General features: G+C 42.4%; 2 protein-coding genes, 1 long non-coding RNA gene and 1 other non-coding gene across 6 annotated transcripts; 2 read left to right on the top strand and 2 right to left on the bottom strand.

Annotated features, from left to right (window-relative positions):
• Window positions 1–361: 361 nt before the first annotated feature.
• Window positions 362–443, top strand: TRNAL-UAG. Its single transcript has one exon. It is a non-coding gene; the product is annotated as a tRNA-Leu (tRNA).
• A 949-nt stretch (window positions 444–1392) lies between these two features.
• LOC114065930 (putative short-chain dehydrogenase/reductase family 42E member 2) lies at window positions 1393–11825 on the bottom strand. 2 transcript variants are annotated; one of them, XM_027900222.1, is made up of 12 exons: window positions 11745–11825; window positions 10011–10241; window positions 9411–9506; window positions 8489–8546; window positions 7976–8094; window positions 6826–6901; window positions 5302–5384; window positions 4629–4766; window positions 3913–3978; window positions 3418–3481; window positions 2715–2788; window positions 1393–2138 (listed from the first exon to the last, which is right to left on the bottom strand). In XM_027900222.1, exons 2-12 carry the CDS (start codon window positions 10149–10151, stop codon window positions 1890–1892), a joined length of 1164 nt encoding a protein of 387 aa, XP_027756023.1. In that variant the 5' UTR covers window positions 10152–10241; window positions 11745–11825; the 3' UTR covers window positions 1393–1889. The 2 variants fall into 2 exon arrangements, with proteins under 2 accessions (XP_027756023.1, XP_027756021.1); XM_027900220.1 differs by lacking the exon at window positions 11745–11825 and adding an exon at window positions 11170–11284.
• A 17-nt stretch (window positions 11826–11842) lies between these two features.
• LOC114065931 lies at window positions 11843–13122 on the top strand. The gene is made up of 2 exons (XR_003573076.1): window positions 11843–11942; window positions 12670–13122. It is a non-coding gene; the product is annotated as an uncharacterized LOC114065931 (long non-coding RNA).
• On the bottom strand, window positions 12794–24108 carry LOC114065929 (putative short-chain dehydrogenase/reductase family 42E member 2). Of its 2 annotated transcripts, XM_027900218.1 has the most exons (13): window positions 23538–24108; window positions 23256–23454; window positions 21766–21998; window positions 20018–20113; window positions 19314–19374; window positions 18117–18235; window positions 17380–17455; window positions 16388–16470; window positions 15743–15880; window positions 14859–14924; window positions 13998–14061; window positions 13567–13640; window positions 13124–13351 (listed from the first exon to the last, which is right to left on the bottom strand). In XM_027900218.1, exons 2-13 carry the CDS (start codon window positions 23350–23352, stop codon window positions 13148–13150), a joined length of 1311 nt encoding a protein of 436 aa, XP_027756019.1. In that variant the 5' UTR covers window positions 23353–23454; window positions 23538–24108; the 3' UTR covers window positions 13124–13147. The 2 variants fall into 2 exon arrangements, with proteins under 2 accessions (XP_027756020.1, XP_027756019.1); XM_027900219.1 differs by having other exon boundaries at window positions 12794–13351; window positions 23256–24108.
• Between the last annotated feature and the right edge of the window lie 1165 nt (window positions 24109–25273).

Raw genomic sequence — 25273 nt, 5'->3', positions numbered from 1 at the left:
GTGGGGAAAGGCCGGGAGGCAGCGCTTTGCCGGGGTGCCGGCCCACGCCTGCCGCGGACGAGGCGCGGCCCGACGGCCGAGGCCCCGCGGGAGGGAGCGGGGAGGGAGCCGGGGCCGCGGCGTGCGGGGTCAGCGCGGGACACGCGTGCGGGCGGCGCCACCTGTCGGGGAGCCCGCGGGGCCCGGGGCGGGCAGAGCGACGGGGCCGTGCCCGCCGCAGCAGCCGCGCCCCCGGCACGGGGCGGGCGCCCGAGGGCGCTGTGGTGGCGCAGACACGGGTGAGCCACTTGCGGGGGTCGATGGGGAGAGCGACGGGGCCGTCGCGGTGAAAGAGGCCTGGCGGGCGGCTGAACAGCCAGGCGGTAGCGTGGCCGAGTGGTCTAAGGCGCTGGATTTAGGCTCCAGTCATTTCGATGGCGTGGGTTCGAATCCCACCGCTGCCAAGCTGTTTTGTCCCCGCCGCGGCGGCGGCTCCTTTTCACAGCGGGGCCGCGGGGGTGGCCCGGGGCCGAGGGGTGCGGGGAGCTGCCGGTCACACGCGTCAAAAACCAAGAGTAGGCATTGCGGTAAGTACTGGGAACAGTGGATAGGCTCCCATGGTTGTCTTTTGCTTCATAATAAGAAGAGAAATTCTAATTTCGGCAGTTCTGCCCTCGCTCGCTGTGTTTGAATTACCTCGCCCCCGGGCTTTGCTCCCTGCCCTGGACCGAGGGGAGGTGTCAGCGCTCTCACCTTCTCCAGATTTCTCAAATCCATCTATGATTATTCCGCCCCGCCCCCGACCGTGATTCCTCTGTACCTCATGCCTAGTCCTTTCCCAAACTCTCCTTCTCGCACCACACTCTTCATTGTTCTCTCATGTGGAAGAGAATACCTTTTCCTCCCCAGGCTGGAAAAGGTGCAGATGGGAAGGGGATTTCTGTTTTAAATTCCCTCCGTGAGCGGCAGGTGGGCAGGGCCTCCCGGACCACCCGTTTTACCTGAACAGTAATTCAGAAGCACTTTGCTCACCCTAGCGGCTGTAGAGATTTGCTCAGTACAACTGCTGCACTTAAGAAATAACGTGCAAAACCACACTTGCACCTGAAGGTCAGCTGAGAAGCAACTGAACTCTTGTTAGCTGTTGTCCTCAATAGGTACAGGAGGTGAAGGAAGCTGTGCAAAGATCTGAGCAACCTGTAGGGGCAGATTCCTCTACTGTGACATAAATGCACTTAGCTTAAATAACTTTGTTAGTAACTTCCAATTTAACTAAAATACCCCGTTCTGACTTGTGAAAAACAGCATGTACCCCCTAAGCCTGTGAACTGCGAGGTGCTGTCACAGATGGCTCTGCACCAGGGGCAGGGCAGGGGGCAGTTCTGGAGCAGCGTTCAGAGGCACAACACACGCTTCAGCAAAGGTTGAAGTACACTTTTATTTTCCCTCAGATGCAGTGATACAGCTAATTCACCAATTCACACGGTGGGAAGTCTGTCTGCAGCTCGTGTGTGTTATTCCCAGAAGCCTGTTCTGGCTGTCCCTTGCTTGGTTCCTCTGTTCCCCAAGGTAGTGTCAGTGAGTCACGTCAGCAGCTGTGGTCAGTCTTTTTATTTCAGCTGGCTGTAGCTCTTATTCTTTCTGCAGGTTCTCATTCACTTCAGCAATCAATTTGGAAAGTTGTCTTTTTGATGTGAAATAGAGGCAACAATCTTGACTCTGCTCTGTTTTGGTGATTTGGCCATCGTGGTTTACTGTATTTTAATTTCTCAGGTACAGCTAATGATATGTTATGATTTTGTTTGCACATCTAAAAATAACTGCCTGTTTATTGCACTGGGGCCAGTGACTGTTGTGGAGATTGGAGTGATCCTGGTGGCAATATTGTGACTGTGTGCAGCTTAGGCCAGTCAGTGTCTTCGTTCTCTGAGAGAACGCCAAACTGAGAGGCCATAAAATCCTAAAGAAACACAGATGAAACTGAAAGTAACAATGAAAACAATCAAAACTTTGAGGAGAATGTGATGATTCCGGCCTTTTGGTCTGGTTTTAATGTAGTGGTCCACGGAATCAGCAAACACAAACTTCTTTGGCCTGTACCCCAGCTGAGCCCGTGCCTTGTCTATTCGAAATGTGTGAGTCACAGAAATATTTAGTACCTACAGGGCAAAAGAGTCAACATACAAAGGTGTGAGTATATTGGCAATTGGAAAAAACTGTAAATGGTAGCAAAGACACTGTCAAAGGAAATGTAAAATAACCCCCCCAATGTTATATCTGTGTCCTATTGACATACATCACATTATTTTTAAATTGTTCACTCAAAAGGAGAAAGCCCAAACAGGCAGTAAAAGCTGCAGAACAGAATCTGTAAGACTTGAAAACATTCACAAAAAATGTTCTGCAAATGTTCCCTTATGTACCCAAGAGGGCAGATCAAAGCCATCTCTCAGCCTCCAAGGCCCCAGCCAAAGCCATGCAGGATACTATACAAAGCCTTGGCAGGAAGGAGCTGAAGCAGCCTCTCCCCCACTGCAAGCACAAGCTCTTACCTTTTCAAAAATCATGGCAACAAGCATAATATAGTGCCTAAATTGTACATGGATTTGCTCTGGAAAGTGGAAGCTGAAGTAGCACTGGCTGGGTTTTACTTTCTCCTGACTTAAAGCGTAAATCAGTATTAACATGCATTAAACCCGTGGCAATTAAGGGACGTTTACAAACACAGACTTTACCTCATTTCTGGTCAGCACTGGGGACAGTTCGACAATTGGTTTCAGCGTCAGATAAAGGTATTCCATTGCCATGGCTGCAGAACAAAAGATTTCTACTTGAGGTAAGAGCAGTGACGTGCTTTGTCGTGATGACTGTGGCATATGTCACACTGTAAATACTCCTCAAGGATCACCACAGGCCTGAGGGCTCAGGGCACCATCGCTAACATCAGCAGGCTATTAATCTTAATTATTGTCCTTGTGGGAAGAGGGTTGGGCACAGGTCAAATGAAAAGGTTATGAGACTTTATAAAAAACGTGGCAACAACAGAGAACTCAGTGGGATTCTGTCTGAGCTGCACATGGGGATTGATTATGAAGATGTTCACTCATGAGGCAAAGCAGATACTCTTCAGCATATTTCAGGAAGTGATGGCTTTTCACATTTAACTTTTAATACTTTCACCATTAACTCCACAAAGTTGCACATCTGTTAAATCCTACATAAACCCTGTTTTTCTGGGACTTCAATAAGAGATCGTTCTGTTTTCAACTCACTGTGCAGAGCTGAATTTCACATGCTGCACACCAGATGAGCCCATAGCATGTTGTTTTTATACATGAAAATGGAAATTGTGGGCAAATTAAAAACCTCAACATTATATTACAGTTAGGAATGAGGGTAGCATGGACAGGAAAGAGGAATATTGATAAAATGTTTTACCTGAGGCATAAACCAACCAAGTAGGAATACGTATCCATGGCTTCCAGCGACCTAATCTTTCAAACTGAAAGAGAATAAAAAAACCAGTGGAAAACTCAGAAACTTCAAACAAGGTTTAAATTTTCGCTATAGAAAATATTAGTGGAAATATTTACTGATAGAACAGAAAAATTAGTTATTGCTGTTACTATTTTTCATTTTTAAGGGCATTCCAGTTAAATGTCACAGGCAGACACTGTGTAATGTTCAAGTATCAGCTTTAGAAAAAGGGAAAAAAATTACAATAACTGATTGAAATGTCATGGTGTGCTGATACCTAATTTTACACTGTGACATATTTATGGTGTTGAGTCTATAATTAAAAATAAAATGGTACTTTGAAAAGAATGTACATTACAGATTAATACTTAAGATTTATATTTTTGTCCACCCAAAGTAGCCACAATACAGTTAAAGCAATTGATGTATTTGGAGATGAGTATTTATGGCACTTACAAGTGGAGTTAACCATTCAAAAATGTTGTATTTTTCACCATCATTAATGAAATACACCTGGCCACTCTGTTAAAGAAGTAGAGAGAAGACAAGTTAGTAAAAATAATACTGCATATATATTGATGTTTTTCTTTATCTCATTCCTTATGAATAGCTTAAAAATCATACAGCACTATAACACGTGTGAGTGTACATGCAAGCCCAAGTTCCCTCGTTCCCTTCTGCTTTTAGGGTTTTAGAAACACTGGTTAAATCTACTTTGAAACTCTTTCTAATAGACTTTAAGGGCAGTGCTTCTACATGAATAAGAACCTGTATTTACAAGGAAAGCAGTTGTTTTTGAAAGCAATGAATCCAAATGAAATGTGCTTCTGTTGGCTAAGGTGTGGGAAGAACTAATCATCCCAGTTCAGAACATTAAATCTGGACCTATATACAGGGGAGGGGGGGGAGATCTGCCTGAACTTCCAGTGTCATTTCTGACATAGCAAACATTCTTTGCTCATCTTCCAGAACTGGCAAATATTACATTAAACCAATGCAAAGATGGAGATGTTCTTACAGAACTGAATATTCCAGCTCTTAACACGCTGCCCAGTCCCACACTGATCACAGCATATTTACCAACTGAAGCCACAGACAATAACACTGATTACTGGAACTACAGCAGTTCCTCTAGCACAGGATCCACTGTGGTGCTGTTCTTGTGTACTTACAGCTATGTAGTTCTTCTTGGCAGTGAGAGCTTCAGCAGCGAGGATTTGAGCTTGGGCGAGATTCTCAACGTGCACCCAGTTCACTTTAGCAGTAGGGTCCCCAAACTTGAAGCTAAGGAGGCCTCTCTCAATCAGCTTCTGTAGACATAAACAAACATGAAACCAGAGCAAAATATGTTTTAAAATGAGGTGCAGTGCACTTTCTTGTCCAGCTAAATGTAAGTTTATCTCTACTTAACAAAAAAAAAAAAATTCTTTAATCAGTTAAAAAGAAACAAGAGAAGTACAAAGAGCTCTAAAAACATTGCTCTTCAGTAACCTCTTGTACCAGAAAATGCTTCCAACTCCATAACTTGTTTCACTGGACAGTGAAAGTTGTTCATAGTTGAGACTGGAAGTAAGATATTTTGCCGTATCTCTTTTCATTAATATTTTAAACCATTTGGTGTAAGTTGCATGTAAACAGACATTTGAAATATCAGGGATTGGCCTCAATCTTACAGTAATGGTTAAATCATAAAGCTGGCTTCTTATGTGCTTCTATTTCAAAAAAAGGCTTTTTTAATGTACACTCTTTACAGATATAATAAAATGCCTGTTTAAAGCTGAATCCTTACAGCTTTTTACCCATATCACAGAAAAGTCTGCTGGTTAGAAAATGAAGATCACGTACTGCCAGCCTTGGCAAGTGCCTTTGCTCATCTGGTCCGTAGATTCCTGGGGGGCGAATGACACACGTATGGAGCACTCCACCTCCTGCAAATGTGATGAGAGCACCCCTTAGTGACCATCCCATGACTGGGTTGTATCTTTTGTTTGCATGAAGCAAAGGCTGTGGGAGCAGAACTTACTATGAAATAAATTAACTTCACTATCTTAAGAAAACAGTGCATACAAAATGTGCTGCATTAATAGTTGGGTATTAAGTTGGGAGGATCAGAACACGTGAAACAGCCAGGTAATATTCAGAGAGGAGTTGTGTTACTAGAAAATACCAGATATTTCAAAACCTCGCTCTAACCAGTCCCTTGTCTCTGTGCCAGAGCAGTGAATGAACGTGAATGAATGTGGTGATGAGTTTGCTGAAGTGAGCAGGTTATTCAAAAATATCTTGGAAAGTGGAATGAAACCAACTAAGTTCACCCACAATTATTGCTGGGAAACAGTGACTCCCTGTCAGTACAAGGTAGAGCTGAAAGGTTCCCTCAACAGCAGGCACAGCTCCCACTAGAGCTGATGGAGACACTTGACAATTCCAGTGGGATCATAAAATCCAATCATTTCCCAAGTACATCAGTTGGCTGGTTTGTCATCTGCTAAAAACTGTTCTTAACAGTACTTGAAAACAGGTAAAATACTAAATGCTGCTATGGCACAGGATCAAAATGGGATGTTTGGAACACTGAGTGGTTCTAATTTCATTGACAAATGCAGAACTGTGTATTGATCCTAAAATTAAGAGGGGCTTTGATGTGAAGACCTGCCAAAGAAATGAGGGAAAACCCACCAAACCTTTATTTTTAAAAAACAAAATAATTCTCTTGGGATCAAATACCCATCAGTGACTTTTTATCTCTTATAGCCCTCTGCAAGTATCAAGTGAGTCTTTTCCTGTAAGTTGTCTACAGCTAAATTTAGCTCAGTATCACTTGGTCTCATAGAATCATGTTGCACTTTACATTAATTTGTTTTGCACTGACAGTTATAGTATCTCACAGGTGAGCTTAAGTACTCAAGTGTATAACTGGCTTCTCCACATGGAAAACTTTGGGAAGCACTAATAAATAATTCCAGGCTGTAGTATCAGGTGCCTACTTCAGATTTTAATATATAACTTGAGGGGGTGTGGAGAGTGTAACAGTTTAATCAGTATTCATGTTTTACTTCTGTTGCATAAAACAGTGACAATAAACAATTGGTTTTGTTTAACTTATAGCTTTCTTAACATTTTCCATTAACATACTGAGCTCATTGCTACCATGCTAAAACCTTTTATGGACATTGTGGGAACTGAAAAACAATTAAAAGTAATTTTTAACTGAAAATACTTTAGTTTGTGGGAGGAGGTTGATAACTTAATTTCATAATTGGTGGTCAGTCTTGTCCACAAAGGATTGATCCAGGGCACAGGTTGTTGGGGAGGAGCAAGAAGAGGAGGAGTAAATTCTACTATGAATTAATGCTCAGACAAAAGTACCTGCTAGTGGAGTTCCATCAGCTGCCAGTACCATTTGTTCAGCAATTGATTTGGTTCTGGAATAATGATCAACGTGCTACAGAGAAAAAGCAAATATATTTTTATCTATTCTTGGAAGAACAGGGCAGGGGGACATCTCTGCTCTGTTAGTTTTTACTTGGCAAATGGCAACAAATACCTCAAAATACAGAAAGCATGGGGTGTTAGGTTCAGGGTAAAACACATGCACATGGCTAAGGCAAGGAGGCATTTTTCTTTATGCAAATCTGGTTAATTATTTTCAGCACATTTGAGAAGCAATAAATAAATGTATACTTCGAATGCTGCCAGGAATGTAATTGATCACTACTTTGGAATCTGGATTTCTGCTTCAGGTAATGGAAAAGTCAAAAGCCAGGTTTTGAAGACATTACCTCTGAAGTATCCTGTTCACTTTCAAATGGCACTGCCCCAGAGAAAATATTTCAAATATTATTAAAAATATGATTCAGTATTTTCTCTCCATCTTTACTTCCTGAGAGGCCATGAAGTACTTGATGGAGAGAGGAGGGACACAAAAACAACTGTGTAGGCAAAGCACCCAGAAGTACTTTCTCCTTTTTAATTAAATGCAATAAACCCCTATAAAAATAGGCTGCTTTTCCAGATCAGCTCTGCATTGAATATATGCCATCTTCAGTAAGGGAGAAACAGAAAAATCATCTAGATAATGAATAGCTAGAGAGGCACCAAGCCATAGAACACAATCCTGCTGGCCAGGTGGGGTCTCCTTGATGTTAATGGGACACTGTAGGAGTTATTTGCCAAAATCAAGGCCCTAAGAGGAAACAAAGAAATATGTACTGCAATGTACATAAAACTGATGTGTCAAGGCTGTGAATAGCATCTACAAAAAGCAGTTTTCTTCTTTCACTGAATCACAGAATGGTTTGGGTTGGAAGGGATCTCAGAGATCACCTCATTCCAACCCGCTTGCCATGGGCAGGGACACCTTCCACTACATCAGGTTGCTCAAACTCTCATCCAACCTGGCCTTTCCTGTGCCTGGATCCTGGCATCAGGTCACACATTGTCATAAAAGCTCCAGGCTTTTCCAGAAACAAGAAAATAAACAAAGAGGAAACTTGGAAACATGATACAACCAAAATACCTTGTCAAGTGGGAAATATGGCACAGATTCCTCATCCCCATCTTCAATAGGGAGCCCTCCAAACACCACGTTCACTGTACTGGTGTAGATCAGCCGAGAGATGTTGTGGTATTGGCAGGCTGCAGGGACGTACAAAGTAAATTACTTAATGGGAAATGAAACAATGTGGGGGGAAAAAAGTGTTGTATGACCTTATTCTGAGAAACTCTCAAATCTTAGAAGGGAAAATCCTTCCGTTCTAGGAGGGGTGACTTGAAATGCAAAGCACGTTTAAAGGGAAGGCATCAATGTGGAACCAAGGGCTTTACTCTCTGGCACATCCCGCTCTGACACATCACACCCTGTCATAGGATGGAGCATCAAAAGCAATGTTTTGTTTTCTCGTCTTCTGTCAACAACTGTAAAGCATTTGGTAACCAATAATGTGTGCCAAACACCAGCTGACTTTCTCTAAATGGTGTATGGTACTTGATGTGCTCTGCCAACACCCCAATGGCACAGTTAGGTACCTACCCTCAATGATGTATCTTGTTCCATTAATGTTTATACTCTCAATCTGCTCTTTCTGCCACTAGGAAAAAAAAGAAATTGTGCATTTCTGAATACATAGTAAATTCAGTATGGGGATGTTACAATGTCCTCAAATAAAGGTAATTAATTTAGTGCTTTGATTATAAAAAAAGGTCTTTTAGACTGTTGTTTCTGACTTCAAGTAGTCAGATCATTATTTTTAAGCTATGCCTGTATTTTTCTTGTATTTTTGCAGACTAGTCTGCTTGAAGCAAAGAGAACCACAGTGCTCCAAAGAAACACGTCCTGTTATTAGTATGTTAAATATCTGTGTTTCAGTAGCACTTTAGTGATGAGTTGCCTCTGCTCAGAGCAATTGCCATTATGCATTAGTGGCAAATAGCTCTGAGTGAGCTGTTCTATCCAGACAGGGTAATTATTGAAGTTCCTTTTATTATACAGGGTAAGAAAGAGAGGTGTGTGTGTGTGTGTTTGTAACTCTAATCATAAAAGGTGTGACTCAGACTACATCCTCACAGCTTGAAATACAGTGGTCTGTATTTAGATACATAAAATAACTTATAATTCAGTTCAGTTTTTATTCCTCCCAGTGACCTTACACCGAGGAGTTCCTTGTGAAGGTTTAGGGAAGGATCAGGGGTTTGGAGGGAACCAGCCTCTCTTGGCTTTCCTTTGGTCTTTATACTGTTTCAGAGCTCTGCAATGCCAGTTCCACCTCAAACACCCTCTGATGGGGAGGAAATCATTCTGCAAACATCCTGGCACTCCAGTTTGCACAGAGCAATCTACCAAAACACCAGGGCAATGGGAAGAGATAAAATCTACCAGGCTGTGCTACAGCATCAAGTCCCTCATTCTCATTGTGGGCAGTTACACAGAAAAAACCAGAACTATTTGGACTCACTTGCTCTTTTCCTGACATTCCATATGAAGCTACATGAAACACACAGTCAGCCCCTTCACAGGCTGCAAGGATGGCATGGTAATTCCTGAGATCTGCCTGGAACACACAAGAAAGCATATTTGGACTTGACATCAAAGCTTCAGGTGAGCATTTGTCATACAGTGGGTTAGCACAGAGGGAATCCATATATATATATAATGCATATTTAGAATTGTACAGGCTGTACATCCTGGGCCTCAAAACTGGGCCCACCCCAGTGCTTCCTGATAATGATTCTTTCTTCCACAGAACCCAAAGGGCTTGAAAGACATTTGTTAAGCTTCATAATACTCCTGTGTTTTTTCTATAGGTGATTAAACTAAGGCACAGGTGAGGGCAGGGTCCTGAGGAGGCAGGAGCAGAACTGCCCTGTGCTCCACGTTACAATATACTAAAATCCCTTCACCAAAAGTCCCGTGGGATATCTCACACTCTCAAAAAGGTTATTGGAATTTGAAATAATTTGCAGTTAGCTGTTTGGATCCTCTGAAAACCAGTAACACGTTACGGAAAAGGCAAATGAACTAACTTTGACTGCTGGGAAAATACAATTTCTCATACCTGGATACACTCCACTCCACTGGGAATTTCCCAAATAGGCTTGTGCATGTCATAGAGAACAACAGAAGCTCCTCTGCTGGCAAGAGCACATCCCAGCTTGTATCCAAAGTAGCCGCCGCCTCCTGTCACCACAGCTCTCATACTGCTTTTATTCAGTGCTGCAGCATGTCCGTTCCCTTTGGAGTTTTACAAACATTTCAGGTGTCTGTGCACTATATTAGACAGAGCATCCTGAAAATAAATAACAAAGGTTGCAATGTTTTGGGCTAAGGCTTAATTTGCAAATGGCATCCAGAATAGTAAAAGAAAAACTAAACAAAAAAAAAAAATTTGCCTAACAGAAAGAACATGAATTCAAATATTTTCCACAAATGGGTCAAAATTAGAATAACAGTCCAGACCCTAATTTTTTATTAGCAGAAGAGAAATCTCTGGCTATGTGAAATAGTCTGGGCTCAGTTTAGTTCATCCTGGTCTGCATCACAACTCAGAGATGGCTGTAGGGACCAGATGTGCTATAGGGGTCAGACCTGATTTTGAACTCTTGAACTGTCAGGAAAACTCTAAAGATGAACAAATTGCGTTTAAGTTTCTCTGTTTAAAACCAAGCAAGCGGGGCCAGGCAGAACAGCAGCCAAATACAACGTCCCCTAGAGCAAAAGAAACCTTCAATGTTTCTTTCCCTCGACCCCAGTTTATCATAAAGACACATCCGAGGGAAGTGGTATTTCCAGCTCCTTTCTAAGTAGCAGCAGCTGAGCATAAATTAAGAATACACCATGTCATTACCACTGACAGTGATGGAGTTCAGGGATGAGGGTTTCAGGAGGGAAGAGGAATGCCTGATCCTTACTTTATAACTTTAGAAGGTGTATCAGAGAACAAGGCTATCAAATCCCTCACTTTCGAGGGGAACTCCAATAAAATAGCTGCTCTGAAAGAAAGGGCCAATAAGTTCACTAAGAAAAAGTAACAGTTGATCACTTATTTCCCGAGCATGGACGTCCTCGCCCATCTATGGGTTCACCGCTGCCAGTCGGGGCATTTCAGAGGCTGTAGCTGCGAACTCCCCCACCCCGTCGTCACCCAACATCCCTGCCCCGGCCGCGATTAAACATTCAAAGCCACCCGAGCCCCGGCGGGACTCTCTGCATCTCACTTGCAAATGGCCCGGGGCCGCAGGTTCTGGCGCTCCGAGGGAGGGCGGCCCCGAGCCCTCAGCGCGGCCTCGGGCCGTGGCCGTTGGGGCCGTTGCCGTCCCGGGGGAGCCCCCGCTGGTGTCGGGCCCGGGGCCATCCCCCCCGCCGGCCCCACGCACCGCCCGCAGCGACCCTCGGGGTCCCGACCCGCGTCCCGACCGCCCCCGCGCTCCTCAGGGTCCCTCTCATCCCGCAGCATCGCTGGCATCCCCCCGAACCCACGGGCTCCCAAAGCCCCCCTGGGGTCCCACTGCACCCCTGGGTCCTGCTCACCCGGCAGCACCTTTGGGATCCCACAGCCTCCCTGGGACCCTGCTCATCCCACAGCACCTTTGGGATCCCACAACCTCCCTGGGATCCTGCTCATCCCACAGCACCTTTGGGATCCCACAACCTCCCTGGGATCCTGCTCATCCCACAGCACCTTTGGGATCCCACAACCTCCCTGGGACTCTGCTCATCCCACAGCACCTTTGGGATCCCACAGCCTCCCTGGGACTCCGCTCATCCCACAGCACCCTGGGGTGGCTCTTACCTCCGAGTGCCTTCACACGCATCCTGTTGGTAGCGAGGGCTCTGTCCGCACTGAGACACCTGCTGAACGGGTTGTTGAGGAAAAAAAAAAAAGAACGCCTCCTACTTACCAGCTGGACAGTTGGTGGCAGGACATGGCTCAGAGAGGTGCAGACCATCAAAGGCACCTGTGAAACAGCAGGAATTCCCAAGGAGGAGGGTATAATCATAAACAAATGGGCACTGACTAAGGGCCCTGACCACCTGAGCTGGCACTGTGGGTCCCTGTGGTCATTCGAGCCTGGGAGGATGGGAAATGTGTCAGGAGCTGGAGAATTTGAGTGTTACCCATTCCAGGCAAAAATTAAGCTTTGAACATGTTTACCTCTTCTGTTACAGCTGTGCTGTGTCTGAACATTCATATTAAATTTTAATCATTTAAAGACACACTGCAGTTTTGTTAGAGCAGCAGTAACTCAAACAAGAGCCAGCACATGTAGCTCAAGTAGTACAATCTACCCAAGAAGCAACAAATATAAGTCTTAAGAAGGGGAAAAAAGAGAGAGGTTGGATTGTCCCTCATGTCTTGGTGCTTGGTTTGCCTGTTCACCCCCAAATGGCAATTCCCTGAAGGTACAGGGTTGTGGACTGTGACTGTGGGTGTGGATAACATGACCCCAGCAGTAACACCTTGCTGAACTCCCAAGATCTCAAGTGTCCTTCCTCCCCCTTCCCAGAAGCTCTCTAAAAACAGTATTTGTTTCAGTTATTATTTATTATTGCTTTGAATGTACATTGTTTGATTTACAAACACACATAATATTATTTATTACAATTTACAAAGCTTTTGAACAATAAAATTATTTTTACATAAATACGATTTTCAGTCCTCTCACCACCTGTTATTTATAAATATTTCCTTTCTATACTTTTGTCCTATTTCCCAGGTCTCCATAATTCCTCAGACTTACAGACAGTAGCTGTAGCAGCAGCTTCATCAGAGGAGTTGTCTAGTGGCTCTTTTCTTCACTGGAGCTGCTGGACTTGTGGCAGCACTGCAGTCCTACAGTGGTTCCTCTTCTTCCAACTCCTCACCCTCCTGAGTTATCATTTTTAGAAAATCCCTCTCAGCATGAAGCAATGAATTAATGAAGATCCATTAACACTGGTCCTGGTCACTGGTTAATGATGAACTCTCCTTTGATTTGCTCCCGGGGAACATTTCCTGATGTGTCCCATATTTTCACTTTTTGTGATTGTTTTTCTGTGTGTTATTTTTTTTTTCTTTCTAATGAGGTCAGAGAGGTGTCATCATAGTTATAACAATAACAAAGTCCACAGTGGTTGAGGAATGTACCAGGACCAGATCATTAATATTCAGAAACAAAAGGAGGCTTTCTGAAACAGGTGGAGAGTTACTGGATTTTAAAAGAAAGAAAGAACGACCAAACTTAACATAATGCCAAAAACAAACACCATTTTAAGGAATGTGTGATCTTCTTGGCAAGTAGGTCTTGTTTTGAGATAATGATCCACAGAATCAGCAAATGAGAATTTCTTTGGTTTGTAGCCGAGTTGATTCCGTGCCTTGTCTATTCGGAATGTGTGAGTTACAGTCACGTTCCACACCTGAAACCCAAAAGGACAGGTATGGAAGTGATTTTAATATCAGATTTTCCAGAACTTGGATGAAAATATATCAACAATGACATTACAATGGAAACAGAACAGAAAACAGAACTCTACTGCAGAGAATCCTCTCTGCATCCAAAGGGTGTATCGTGGACTTCATGAGAGCTTTGGGCAGCAATATATAAACATTCTCCCTTTTTATATATATTTACCTCATTCCTTGTCAAGAAAGGTGTAAAGCTAAAAACTGGCTTTAGAATCAGGTGCAGATATTCCATCACAGTGGCTGTGAAACACAAAGGTACTTAATGAGACAGACAGCTGGAAAACAATAAACTGAGACAATGCTAACATTGCACATCCTGTAATTCCTACTGATACCAGAGCATGAAATTAGGGTGGTAGAAGGCAGGGTTTAATTTATAAAGTACATGATGGACTCAGTTTATGAATAGCCTTTAAAATTTATCTGGTAATTAGTGCCAAATGGCACAAGTGTTGTTATTTATTAGAATAATGTTAAGTTACATAATTCCTACAGTTTGGGTCCCATCATTTTATAAAACCACTCTGGAGCTTTCTAGGAATAAAAACAAAACCAACCCAGCCCTCAGTAATTAAGAATGTATTTTATTTCTTTTACCTGCTATATGAACCAGCAGAACAGGAATATGTATCCAGGGTTTCCTGTAGCCTAATTTTTCAAACTAGAAAGGGTATAAAAGGAAAGAATAACAGAGAGCTTGTACCAAATTGAGTGTGTCATGAAGCATGAAAATGGAAAGAAAAAAAAAAAGAGATGCTGATAAAACATGTATCTAAAATTTTTTCCAGCTAGTCTTCCTGTCAATACTGGTGGTAAGAAATGCAATTGAAACCCTCTGCTCATTCTTTGGTGCTCATCTCCCACCCTTCAACTGCAATTGGACAGTCAAGGGGAACAAGGCTTTTCCAAGGGGCAAAGTGACCCCGACTGGAATCCTTCCCTACAGTTAAATACAGCCCCACTGTTCTACTGCAGTGATCTTCCCAGAGGAGTTCTCTGTGTTGGCATTGCAGGATTAAAACTTTGGCATGCTGCTGAAATCCCAGCCTGATGTTTATGAAAATATAATGCTTCTGAGATAAGATTCTGAAGGGGCTTCCCCTCTGTGCTGCAGCTGAAGCAGGACAGAGATCAGCAGTGGCTCTGACAAGATGCCCAGGGCAGAGCTTGCCCTGCACTGGGTTTGCTCCACAGAAATGCTGCTGGTCTGCAGCAGGCTCTGCACCCCTGGGCTAAATTATCTCAAAACAGTTAAGCCAAATCCCACAGTTATGCACAGCCAAAACTTCCCTGAAAGGCAGTGGAGCTTTGGGACATGCAGGGAGAACAGGAGTGAGTTTGATGTTAAGTCATGCAGTAATTAATGAGCCCTGAACTTCATGTAGGTTGTATGGTTTGTAGCCAGAGCAGGCCCAGAGCCCCTGAGGTGCCTCCGAGCTGAGCGAGTGCGACACGTACCAAGGGCACGATCCACTCGGAGAAAATCACATTTTCACCATCGTGGATGTAATATGCCTGACCACTCTGTTGAAGAAGCAGAGAAGAACAGTTAGAAAACCACCGTACAGAGGATGGCATTCCCTTCTCTCTCCTACCTACCCATGTCTTGGTTTTGTGGGCGACACACCAGCACGAACACGGGGAATGTTCACAGAGCAGCTCAGCAAACTGCCTGCCCTGCCCTTCACCCTGCTCTCACACAGTTTTGGAGAACCCCACGTGGCAGCAAAGCTCCCCATGATTACCCACGGTGCCACGTGGATGTTCACCTGTGTCTGTACCTGTTGTGTGTTCCTACCACCATAAATGAATCTGGAGCACTCAGGAGATGTGAATGCAGCAGCAGCTGCTGCAACACTGTCAGTTCTGACTTGTTTCACAGTCCTCAGATTGCTGGTGCAATTATGACCAGTAGAAGAAAAAGAAAAAACTTTTTAAAATTGTTCATTAATTTTATACATTTTTTTTTTTAATTTTCAGCCTTGAAAATTAAACTGGAATGTCTCAGAACGGTTGCTCTAATTGTTATGCATCTAAGATCAGAATCTATTTTCAAGAGAATAACAGGATATATAGATTTGTATGATGGTGAATATATTAAGGTAGTTAAAAGTACTGTTTCCTCCAATAAACAAGGAAATTATATATTTTCAAACCAGAATAAAAGCATCATTGTACCATGAGCCAAATGAATTTACATTTGCACTGTCCATGTGTTTCTGGAGCCACACACCATTTTTGAGAATATGACTTCTTGGAGATTCTTTGATCTCAAAATATCAAAACCTAAACCTATCTGACAGCTAAAACTACTGGGACACCGTGATATTTTGTTTACTTACAGCTACATAACCCTTCTCAGAGGTGAGAGCCTCAGCAGCCAGTAAGTGAGCTTGTACCAGATTTCCTATGTGCACCCAGTTCATCTGAACTTCGTGATTCCCAAACTTGAAGTTAAAAAGTCTCCGCTGGATGTTTATCTGCAGGATCAGAACACATGTGATAACTATGTTATTCCTTTATTATGCAGTGTAACATTCATTTTATCTCGGCCCAAATACTTGGAATTTGCTGTATTTGTGTACAATTACACAACAAGAAGTGTGTCACAAGAAGAAAAAAAAAAACTAGTTGGTGGTTTCATGAATCAAAGACTGTTGCAATGATAGGCAGTGGCAAAATATGGTGACATTAGAGTGTTTAGCAGAAACTCAAGTGCATATTTAGAGGTCAATATTTCCATTAAACGATCAGGGATGTAAACCTACTTCTTCTGCCGTGGCATTTCAGCCTTGCATTTTTTAATTTTCACCCCGGCCATGCCTGCAGTGCTCGATTCATACCCTGCATCCCATCCCCTGTCACCCAGCTTTCCCAACAGCCTTCCTGGAGCAAGGGTTAAGAACTGCAATCAAGGTACTTCCACTTGTGTTGTTGCCCTTACAACTACTTGTGGTGTCCTCCAGAGCTGAGTACAAAACACATACGGCTACTCGTGGCAGGTGCCGCTGCTCTTCGGGTCCGTAGATGCCCGGGGGGCGAAGCACGCACGTGTGGAGCTTGTCCCCTCCTGAGGGAGAGAACAACAGGGGACCTTCAGACAGCTTGGATATCAACTTATGGCTGGCTATACATAGTGTGAATTTTACACTGTCAAAATAAAGGCTCGGTCTGCCCATATCTGTGATTTGGCCTCCCGGGAGCTTGATTTCGTTTCCCTGTAAAATTGAATTCAGTAGCTGTGAGAGGCCTGAGCCTGGGAGCCTGACAAGACAAATCCCACAGAAGAGTCTGAACAGAAACAGGGCAGATCAAGCTTTCCTCCTGGTTGTTTGGCTTTTGCTGTTTATTGCAGAGATAAGTTTACAGTTTCTATTTGTCCCTCCCTGCAGACACATGGGAGCAGATCACTCCATTTGCTGTATCCAGACTCCTGGCTGGCTTTGCAGCTCAGGGGCACCACAAAGGAAGAGAAGAGGTCTCCTAAACAGAGGCTTTCGATGAGTTTGAATATTTTAAATCAAAATGAAGAAGTCTGACATGTGAATCCTCAGCAGACCCCTCTGACCCCTGAGAACAGGCACAATGACTTGTCTGGCCAAGAGTAACAGGGGTTGCTTCCTGAGCATGTGCTCAGGAGTTAATCAAGGATGCTAAAATTGAATCCCCACCTAATTTATGTTTGCCAACTTTGCAGTTAAGAGAAATAAGTAGGAATAAATATGTATCCAAAATATGTATCTGAAAATTTCCCTTGCTATGTACACATAGATTTTTAGCCACAACTATTCCTACAGGTGCGACTTTGGAAGTCACCTGATATTACCAACGTGTTAAAGAAACTGCTGCTGTTCCTGCCAGACACCTGCAACAAAATAAATCTTCACTTCAGGCAAAGTCCTCTGCTTACTGATAAATGGGAAAGCAATACCCATTAGCACTACTGGTGATGGGAAAACCCCAAATGCTTTAAACGTACCTTTGAGTAAAGTTCCATTAGCAGCAAGAACCATTTGATCTGCAATTGCCTTGGTTCTGGAATAATGATTAAATTGCTAGAAAGAAAGGCAGAATACAGACATTTAAATCACACTGGTGCATCTGTAAAGGCAAACTTACTGCTTTTGGCTGATAACATTTCAATCTAGCCAGCTCTTAGATATCAGCTGAGCAAAACACAACTAGAAATAGTAACAAGATTTAGCAAATATATACTTTGTGAGGAAAAACTTATCAGACTTATATTTTAGTGGCACAAAGTTAGCTGCAGAGTGAATTTAAGCACAGTAGTATTTACTTAACTTACTTAAATTTTCGTGCTGGATGTACTGAAAAAATTACTCCCAAGCCAAATGTTCTGGTGGCACAGATATTTTTTCAAATTATCCTTTTCCGAATTGAAAAAAGTTTTTTAAAAACCGCAAGTTAAATATGAAATTAAAAATTCAGACTTTCCAAAAAACATTGCCATTTCTTATTGAAGTTATTTGGGAAGTTCTGTATTGACAGACTTTATATTGGAAAATATACCATGGGAAATTCCACAAGCCATTGTGATTTGATTATTTCTTCATTGATCATGGCTCAACTTACATTAAGGAAAAATAATTTCAGGGAATTTGTTGTGATCTACAGTAAAACAGCTTCTGCCCTCAGAGCAGCCTTCACACAACCTGCCCTTCCAAGCACAGTAAATCCATCACATGAACAACAGACCTTTTCCAGTGGAAAATAGGGAACAGTTTCTTCATCTCCTTCTTCAATAGGATTCCCTCCAAACACCACATTCACTGTACTGGTGTAGATCAGCCTGGGGATATTTCTTTGTTTGCAGACTACAAGGATAGACAGAAGAAATTATTTTAAAACAAAAAGGAAGAAATGACAAGTGAACTGGCAGCTTCTCTTTTCGAAAGCAAACATTATGTTTGCACATTTTAATTTTATTTCACTATTTTAATTTTAACATTCACTTATCATTTCATATAGCCTTGTCTTTCATTCAGCTGGAGTTTTTGATCCCAAATATCTGCTATGCAAATATTACAGGTGGTGGTCACCAGATGTTTTAGGATTAGGTAACTTATCATATCGCCACTGGATTGCAGTCACCCACTGGATGGAGGAATCTCCTTGGGGGGAAAATTCCTCCTTCAGAAACATTTCTTGAAACATGTTCACAAATGGAATCAAAAGGAGATGAGTAAGAGCATTTGTTGAGCAGCACTGCCAGTGTATAATCAGCAGTGCTTTAAATGCAAATGAAATTAATGTTATTTCCAAAACAAAGCCTTAATTAAGGATTCCAGTTGCGTGTTATTATAGCTAAATTCTGCTGCATATACGTCATTGCAAACTTGAATAATGTAAATTTCCTCTTCGTTTACCAGTATTTCTGAAGTTTAAGTGAATTAATATTCAAAGTCAGGAGTTTTTCGACTCTGCAGAGCTGTCTGTCCAGCTGGGTCATTGGCTCCTTTTTAAAAAGATGAATCAAATGATTGTGTTGTAAATATTTGGAACAAAAGACAATACTACCATCTGTTATTAAAATGATGATGAACATGTTTGTGCTTCTCCCACACTCTTGCTTTGCTGGGAGCCCATGGAAATTGGTCATGCCACGTTTCTGTGAGTCTGGAGGTTGGGGTAGGAAAAGGGGAATATGTGGGAACCTCTTCCCTCTACCTCATGTAGAATTTTACTTGCCTATTTTCCATTTTGCTTGGTTTTCTTTTAGTAATAACACACAGAGGCAGCAGGAAAAATGGTCTAAATAAAAACTGGTTTTGCCTTTTTTTTTTTTTTTTTTTCATTTGGTTTTTGAAGGAAAAACAAGGAGAAAGTAGCTTTGGTATTTACAATACACTTAGGTTTGAATCAGATGTTAAGAAAGAAAAGCAAGGTACCTACCATCAATTATTATTTTTGTGCCTCCAACGTTTATGGATTCGATCTGATCTTTCTTTTGGAGCTGGAAATAAAGTTTGCACAAGGTTTGATTCATGGAACAGTCACACTCACACCATGATTGTTACAATTGCCAGCTGTGGAACAGCTGAGGCCTTTCTGGGATGTGTTACAGTTCTGTGTCTGCCTGACAGGGATCTCTGGCAGTTCTCATTTTGCCTGTCTTGTTCAGTTGAAAAATAAAAGATAAAGTGCATCTAAAATGAAATTATAATGCTTCAATATTTTGTCACCCCCTCCAGATGATCCATGTCACAGAAACAAGAATTACAGGTGAGGGTTATGCTCCCTGAAAGCTTCCACAAATTCTGTTTCCAGTGCAATCTGCCTTGTTTCCAGAAATAAATGAGTAGTTTCATGACTTTTTTGATAACATTAAAAAAAAAAGAAAAGGATAAGCCTTCTTCTCCAAGATCTTAAAAGTATGATCTCATTTTTCTAGAATATTTTGTAGTACATTAGTTTTATGCTTTGACATTTATTATTTAAGGAATACCTCCCTTGTTGCCTGTATGGATGACTTGACCTTTCTAACCAACTCCTGTCTGACATAAATATTACATCAGTATTACATTCTTTGCTACATGCAGACAATTTATTTCTTTCTCAAAACCAACAACAGAAAACATTGAGAAGATGGTACTTGCTTGTTCTAATCCTGACATTCCACATGCAGCCACATGGAAAACACAGTCAACCCCTTCACATGCTTTGAACACTGCATCGAAATCCCTCACATCGCCCTGGAAATGAGAAAAAAAGGAGGTCTTGACGAGTAGAGCTGCTTACATTCTCTACAGAATCACATTAATTATGGCACTTAATGAAAATCTAAAGATACTTTGATCTATTTTTCACAGTATTTAACTGGCAGCAAACTCGACATTATAAACAGGGTGAAAAAAATCCATGACTAAGAATTTTGTCAGAGTTTTGTTGCGAAGCCAACAGGACTCTGCTTCGATCACAAGGCGTATTTTCCCCCTGAGTCTGCAGCCTGGCAGAACTTGTCTGACTGGAATGGGAGCAGCTCATGCCCCAGTGCTGCAGAATGGAGCCCCAGGGACAACAAAGCCCAGCAGGAAGGGTTCAGCTGTTTGCCAGGGAGTCACCAAATCAGAGAACCCCCTTTTTAGCAGCCTGGGATGGGATTTGTGCCGTCCTCACAGATGTCTTTGTCCATCTAAGGTTTGTTTGAGGTGCACTGTGTGATAACTGTATTAATAGTAGGCCACATATATACAGCTATCAATAAAAATATAATACTTTTATTTTGAGAATGACAATATTTCAAAATATTAGATAGTAGTTACTTTACTGTAATGAACTTGATAGAATAATTCTGAGGTGGCCAAAGTATTTCACAAATATGGCTGAGTTACCCTTCCCACCCTTTACCCAGTACTAAAGTAGCTAACGAGGATAAACAATATTAGCAATCTCCAAATCACTGATCAAGGCCCAGATCTCTGAAGTGACTTATTAATTCATTTACTAGGACTCCACAGTTCCATTTTCCAGGTACTCAGCTATACTTTGTAATATTTATTTTTTTTAATTAAATTACAAACCCCCCTATTCTAGATCATTTGTGAGATCTTGAGTCTCCTCTAGAGCATGTAAATTGCCATCACTCCACCAATTTGAATTGTTAAGAATCAAAACCAATCAGTGCTCATAATGAGTGTCCTGGGAACAGTATGAGCAAGGCAAGGATATGAGACACTTTCCCCCTGAATACTCTTCTAGTCTCTAAGTATTTTCATTCAGAAGATTTTTTGAGCCTAATGGACCTTACCTACTTAGTCACCTCCAAAGGAAGTACATTTTTGGTGAGGCTGCACATGCCTGTTACCCACTGCACGACAAACCACGTCACTTGGTTTGTACTCAACTGACTCCTCCTCATTTCCTCTGGTGGCCCTTCCTTCTTGCTCCAGGAAGGACAGGGAACAGTCAATCCCTATCCATGGCAGTGCCACTCACTCTGCAGAGCTCTCCTGCTCCCAGGTCACCTCTTTCCCAGACTGGAAATCCTAGTTTCCTCAATCATTCCCTGCACAGCAGCCATTCTGCATTTGTGAGCACTTTTAATGCCTTATCTTGCTCTCACCTTTGCCTTGAAATAACTCCCTGAGCAGTGACTTTGTCACTTCATTGTCCCACGGGGGTGAGCTATGAGTGTGGGTGGCATCTCCCACACGGGCCTGCAGGAGCTCACTGGGGACACAGACACTCCCCTGGACTCTGCCATCTCCTCATCGGTTACTTATGCACGTGAGGACCTTCTGCCACGACTTCTTGTCCTCAGTAAGTGTTTTTTAAGTCCTTAGGAGGGGCTGGGCATGAAAGCAGCACCCCGTTATTTCACTGCTGTTCAATGGTTTAAACGTACCTCGACAAAATCGGCTCCGCTGGGGATTTCCCACTGAGGTTTCCGCACATCAAACAGAACCACAGCGATCCCTGACCTAACCAGGGCACATCCCAGATTGTAGCCCAGGTAGCCTCCGCCTCCTGTCACCATTGTCCTTGTGCTCCTGTCCCCCAGCAGCCCGGCAGGCTCCTTCCCTTGGCTCTCCCATTCCCGGCTGGGGAGCTGCTCCGGGGATCCTTCCGGCATCGCAACTGCAACACAGAACAGCTCCTGGAGATTCCTGCACATTGCTCTGGGATCAGGGTCATTTCAGGGACTTTCACATGACAGTGCTCCTTAACATGTTTAAAACGTATAAAGTAATAATCTTGGTGATGGGCTTTCTACGTACGATGAGTAACGATCTCAATACTTTTATTCCAAGATACAGGTTTTTCCTCATACCCAGAAATTTCATATTATATAGTAATAAAGAGGCTTTAGAGCCATTATAATTACTTAACCTTAACAGGTATAATTACATTTTCAAATGCTTGATTTGATCAAACATTTTACTCTTGAAAACTCACTGACTTCTGATATATTAATACCAAGTAGATGCCACCCTACTAGTCAGGAAAATAAACTACCACATTAAATAAGGAATATAAGAAAGGATGCATCTACTATTAACATTCACTTTATTTCACATTGGGTCACAGTTCTTCAGCAATGATAAAAGTTTGTTTCTATTTTAAGCTTTTCTGGTTACACACTAAATACATTTATTTTTCTGTCCAGTTTTGACTAACTTGTCCATATTATTCTCATTAGGGCATTTCTATACAGCTAAACTAGTGTGAAACACAAGTGTAAAATGCAAGCTCCTTATGTTGAAAAATATCCTGACAGTTCAAAACTGAAAAATAATCCATATTTCCAAACAAAATTTAAATTGGAACTAAAATAACAAAACTAAACCAAGTATGCTCTCCTGTTCAAGCAAGGAAACATAAATTTGCACCTCTAGATTGTGCAGTAGTCTTAAGCCATAAAAAGCTCTTGGTCTTCTGAGAAAAAACATCTTTTTACACACTATAAAGAGAACTGAAGTCAAGCTTATCACAAATACCACAAAACGACATTTGAAATATTTGAATACTTGTAATTAATACCTCCTTCAATTTTAAATACGACAGAGGTTGTACAAAAAAGTTTAAAGTTTTTTTTTTCCTGATATCTCTTTCTGCACTAATGGCATTAATATATTCATCTGCTTCATGGAATTAGAAAACTGATAAATGATTTTCTTTAAGAAAATACTTCTTTCCAGATAGGTAATTTTTTTTTCCCCTCTGAATTTATGGGAGCTATTCTGATTTATTAATGCATGATGAGCAGAGCCGCATCTCAGGCACTGGGAGTTGCTCTTCGCTCCCCTGCTGTCACTTCAGATATTAAAACTGCACAGATTATTTCCCATAAAAACATTTCAGGTTTTTACAATCAGCTAAAGAAGCAGTCAGTACCCTTGGTAGAATGCTGGCTGGCAGCTGTCCCAGTCCTTCCCGGCCAGGTGAGGTGGGGAGAGGTCTCTGTGCTGGACAATCCGTAACTCCGGGGCATCAGGAGCTCTCAGGGCAGGGATGTTCACATGTGCTCAGGCCCTTTTGCTGTTCCTGCTCCTTTGTAGCTGCTGGCTGGGCTGAGAGCCAAAAAAGGGCAGGGCTTAATTGGTACATAATTTACCTTCCTTTTTTTGGGGGAAAAAATAGAATATTTTCTCTACATCAGACCCTCTTTACTGTCACCTGGTAGAAGGATAAGGCAGTAGGTGACACAAATCTACTGTTGGTACCAGCAGGGTGTAGATAAACTGTAGGAGAGAGGAAACAAAACTCCAGTTTGGCAGTGGTACCCAGCACTTCCATCCTGACTCTTCTGTCTTCATCCCTAACCCAAATTTGTATTTGCAGACACCTGTAGGCACAAGGTTTGTTTCTCTGGCTTCCAAGATGAATGAAGGCAGTAAATTAACTCACAGACAACACAACAGGGAAAGGTGACTTACTGTTTAATAATACATTTTAAATTAATGGTAATTAATTAAATGATTAACAAGTATAGACGTTGATCCTAAGATTTTAAAGCCCTTTTAAAACAAATATCCTTTTACAAATTAAACAATGAGAAATCAAAGCCAACATTTTTAAAAGGGTGTGTCCAAAATTAACTCTCAAAGCAGTAGTTAAGATGGTAAAGAAACACTCCCACATCTAAATATAATTGACTACAATTTTCAATGTCTGCATGTTAGAAATAGCTCAAGTTCACAGGCGGCCTTGCAATTGAAATGTAATTTAATGTTCACGTGCTGACAGGAACTCAAAGTGACACCCAGGCAGGTACATTTTAGCATAACATGCATGTTCTTAAGTCCCAGTGGTTGGCATTAGAACCTGACCCTTTGAGCCTGGGGCACTGATCTGCACTTCTTGGATTGCTGGATGAGGGACAAACCCAGCTCAGAGTAAAACCCCAAACCCACCAAATTCCCTGGTTTGAGTTGCCCGCAGCACTGAGAGCCTTTACCATTTAATGCAAGAAATAAAGTGCCCATTCTAGCCCTGAACTACCCTAGAACTCCTCCACAAGTCAAAGCAGCTGGTCAGCTTATTCATGGATATCGATCCCTCATTTCTCAGTGAAATTCAACAAAGAATATTGTAACTTGGCTTTGGGTTCCAGCAGAAGGGGACACCTCAGAGGAGCTTTCAGAACTGCTGTTCTGTACTCTCTTAACTTCAGTGAAGAGGGGTGACCACATTTTAGTCAGTGCATCCTGCTAAGTACTTTTGAAAGAAACAGCAGCTGAAGTTGCAAGGAGAAAAGCTGCTGCATTAAGATTGGAGCTTGCTTTTTGAATCACAACTCCAGACTGCCTTTTTCTACCTTTTCTCCTCTGACCAGTCCCAGTTCATGCAGGCACACAGGAAAAAAACATGCAGTTAACTCTTGCAGGAGATGACTGTATAAAACACAACAGGAAGGTGTCAGAGGGTTTGTCTTACACAAGTTCATTTCAAATTACATGCTGATAGATGCAGGTGGGAATTGAGCAAGGAGGACTTGGCCCAAGACAGACAGCACAGTGTGTGTCTCCAGCCTACAAAGTCTTGTCCCTGGGCTGGTTCTGAGGGCAGTGCTGGGTCCCAGAGAGGAGATGTGAGACCAGGGCTTTGTCCCTTCCACTCAGCAGGTCCCGTTAACTCCCCAGCTCCACATCTGCAGGCCATGGAACAGCAGCAGTGCCCCAGCTCTGAGGTAACAGGAACCTGAGGGAGCTTTTTAGTGGTGTGGAAGATCCTGTGCAGAAGGAGCCTCTAACAGAGATACCAAAGCGTGCAAAGCTCAGCAGAGGTGTGAGCTGGGCTGACGGATGGATGGTTGACATGAGTCACAGGCAGGATGAGGGGTTCTGCAGTGCCCCAGGGCAGGGGAATAGCACAAAAGCTTCACAAACTCAGCTCTCTCTTAAAGCTACTCA

The sequence above is a fragment of the Empidonax traillii genome, unplaced genomic scaffold (genome assembly GCF_003031625.1).
Source record: "Empidonax traillii isolate 1590-97213 ecotype Southwest subspecies unplaced genomic scaffold, ASM303162v1 scaffold715:size483424, whole genome shotgun sequence".
Taxonomy (NCBI): domain Eukaryota; kingdom Metazoa; phylum Chordata; class Aves; order Passeriformes; family Tyrannidae; genus Empidonax; species Empidonax traillii.
The sequence above is the reverse complement of the archived record's forward strand: the minus strand, read 5'-3'. Positions and strand labels throughout refer to the sequence as shown.

Bases quoted from the DNA above. Each gene is read 5' to 3' on its own strand.
- LOC114065930 (XM_027900222.1), bottom strand. From the start codon at position 10,151: ATGAGAGCTGTGGTGACAGGAGGCGGCGGCTACTTTGGATACAAGCTG. The intron at 8,547-9,410 runs GTGAGTCCAAAT...TTTTTTTCCTAG, and splicing joins GAATGTCAGGAAAAGAGCAA to TGGCAGAAAGAGCAGATTGA. The intron at 6,902-7,975 runs GTATTTTGGTTG...TTTTCTCTGTAG, and splicing joins CATATTTCCCACTTGACAAG to CACGTTGATCATTATTCCAG.
- LOC114065929 (XM_027900219.1), bottom strand. From the start codon at position 23,352: ATGCCCCGGAGTTACGGATTGTCCAGCACAGAGACCTCTCCCCACCTC. The intron at 20,114-21,765 runs GTACGTTTAAAC...TCTCATTTCCAG, and splicing joins GCGGAGCCGATTTTGTCGAG to GGCGATGTGAGGGATTTCGA. The intron at 19,375-20,017 runs GCAAGTACCATC...CTTTATTTCCAG, and splicing joins GAATGTCAGGATTAGAACAA to CTCCAAAAGAAAGATCAGAT.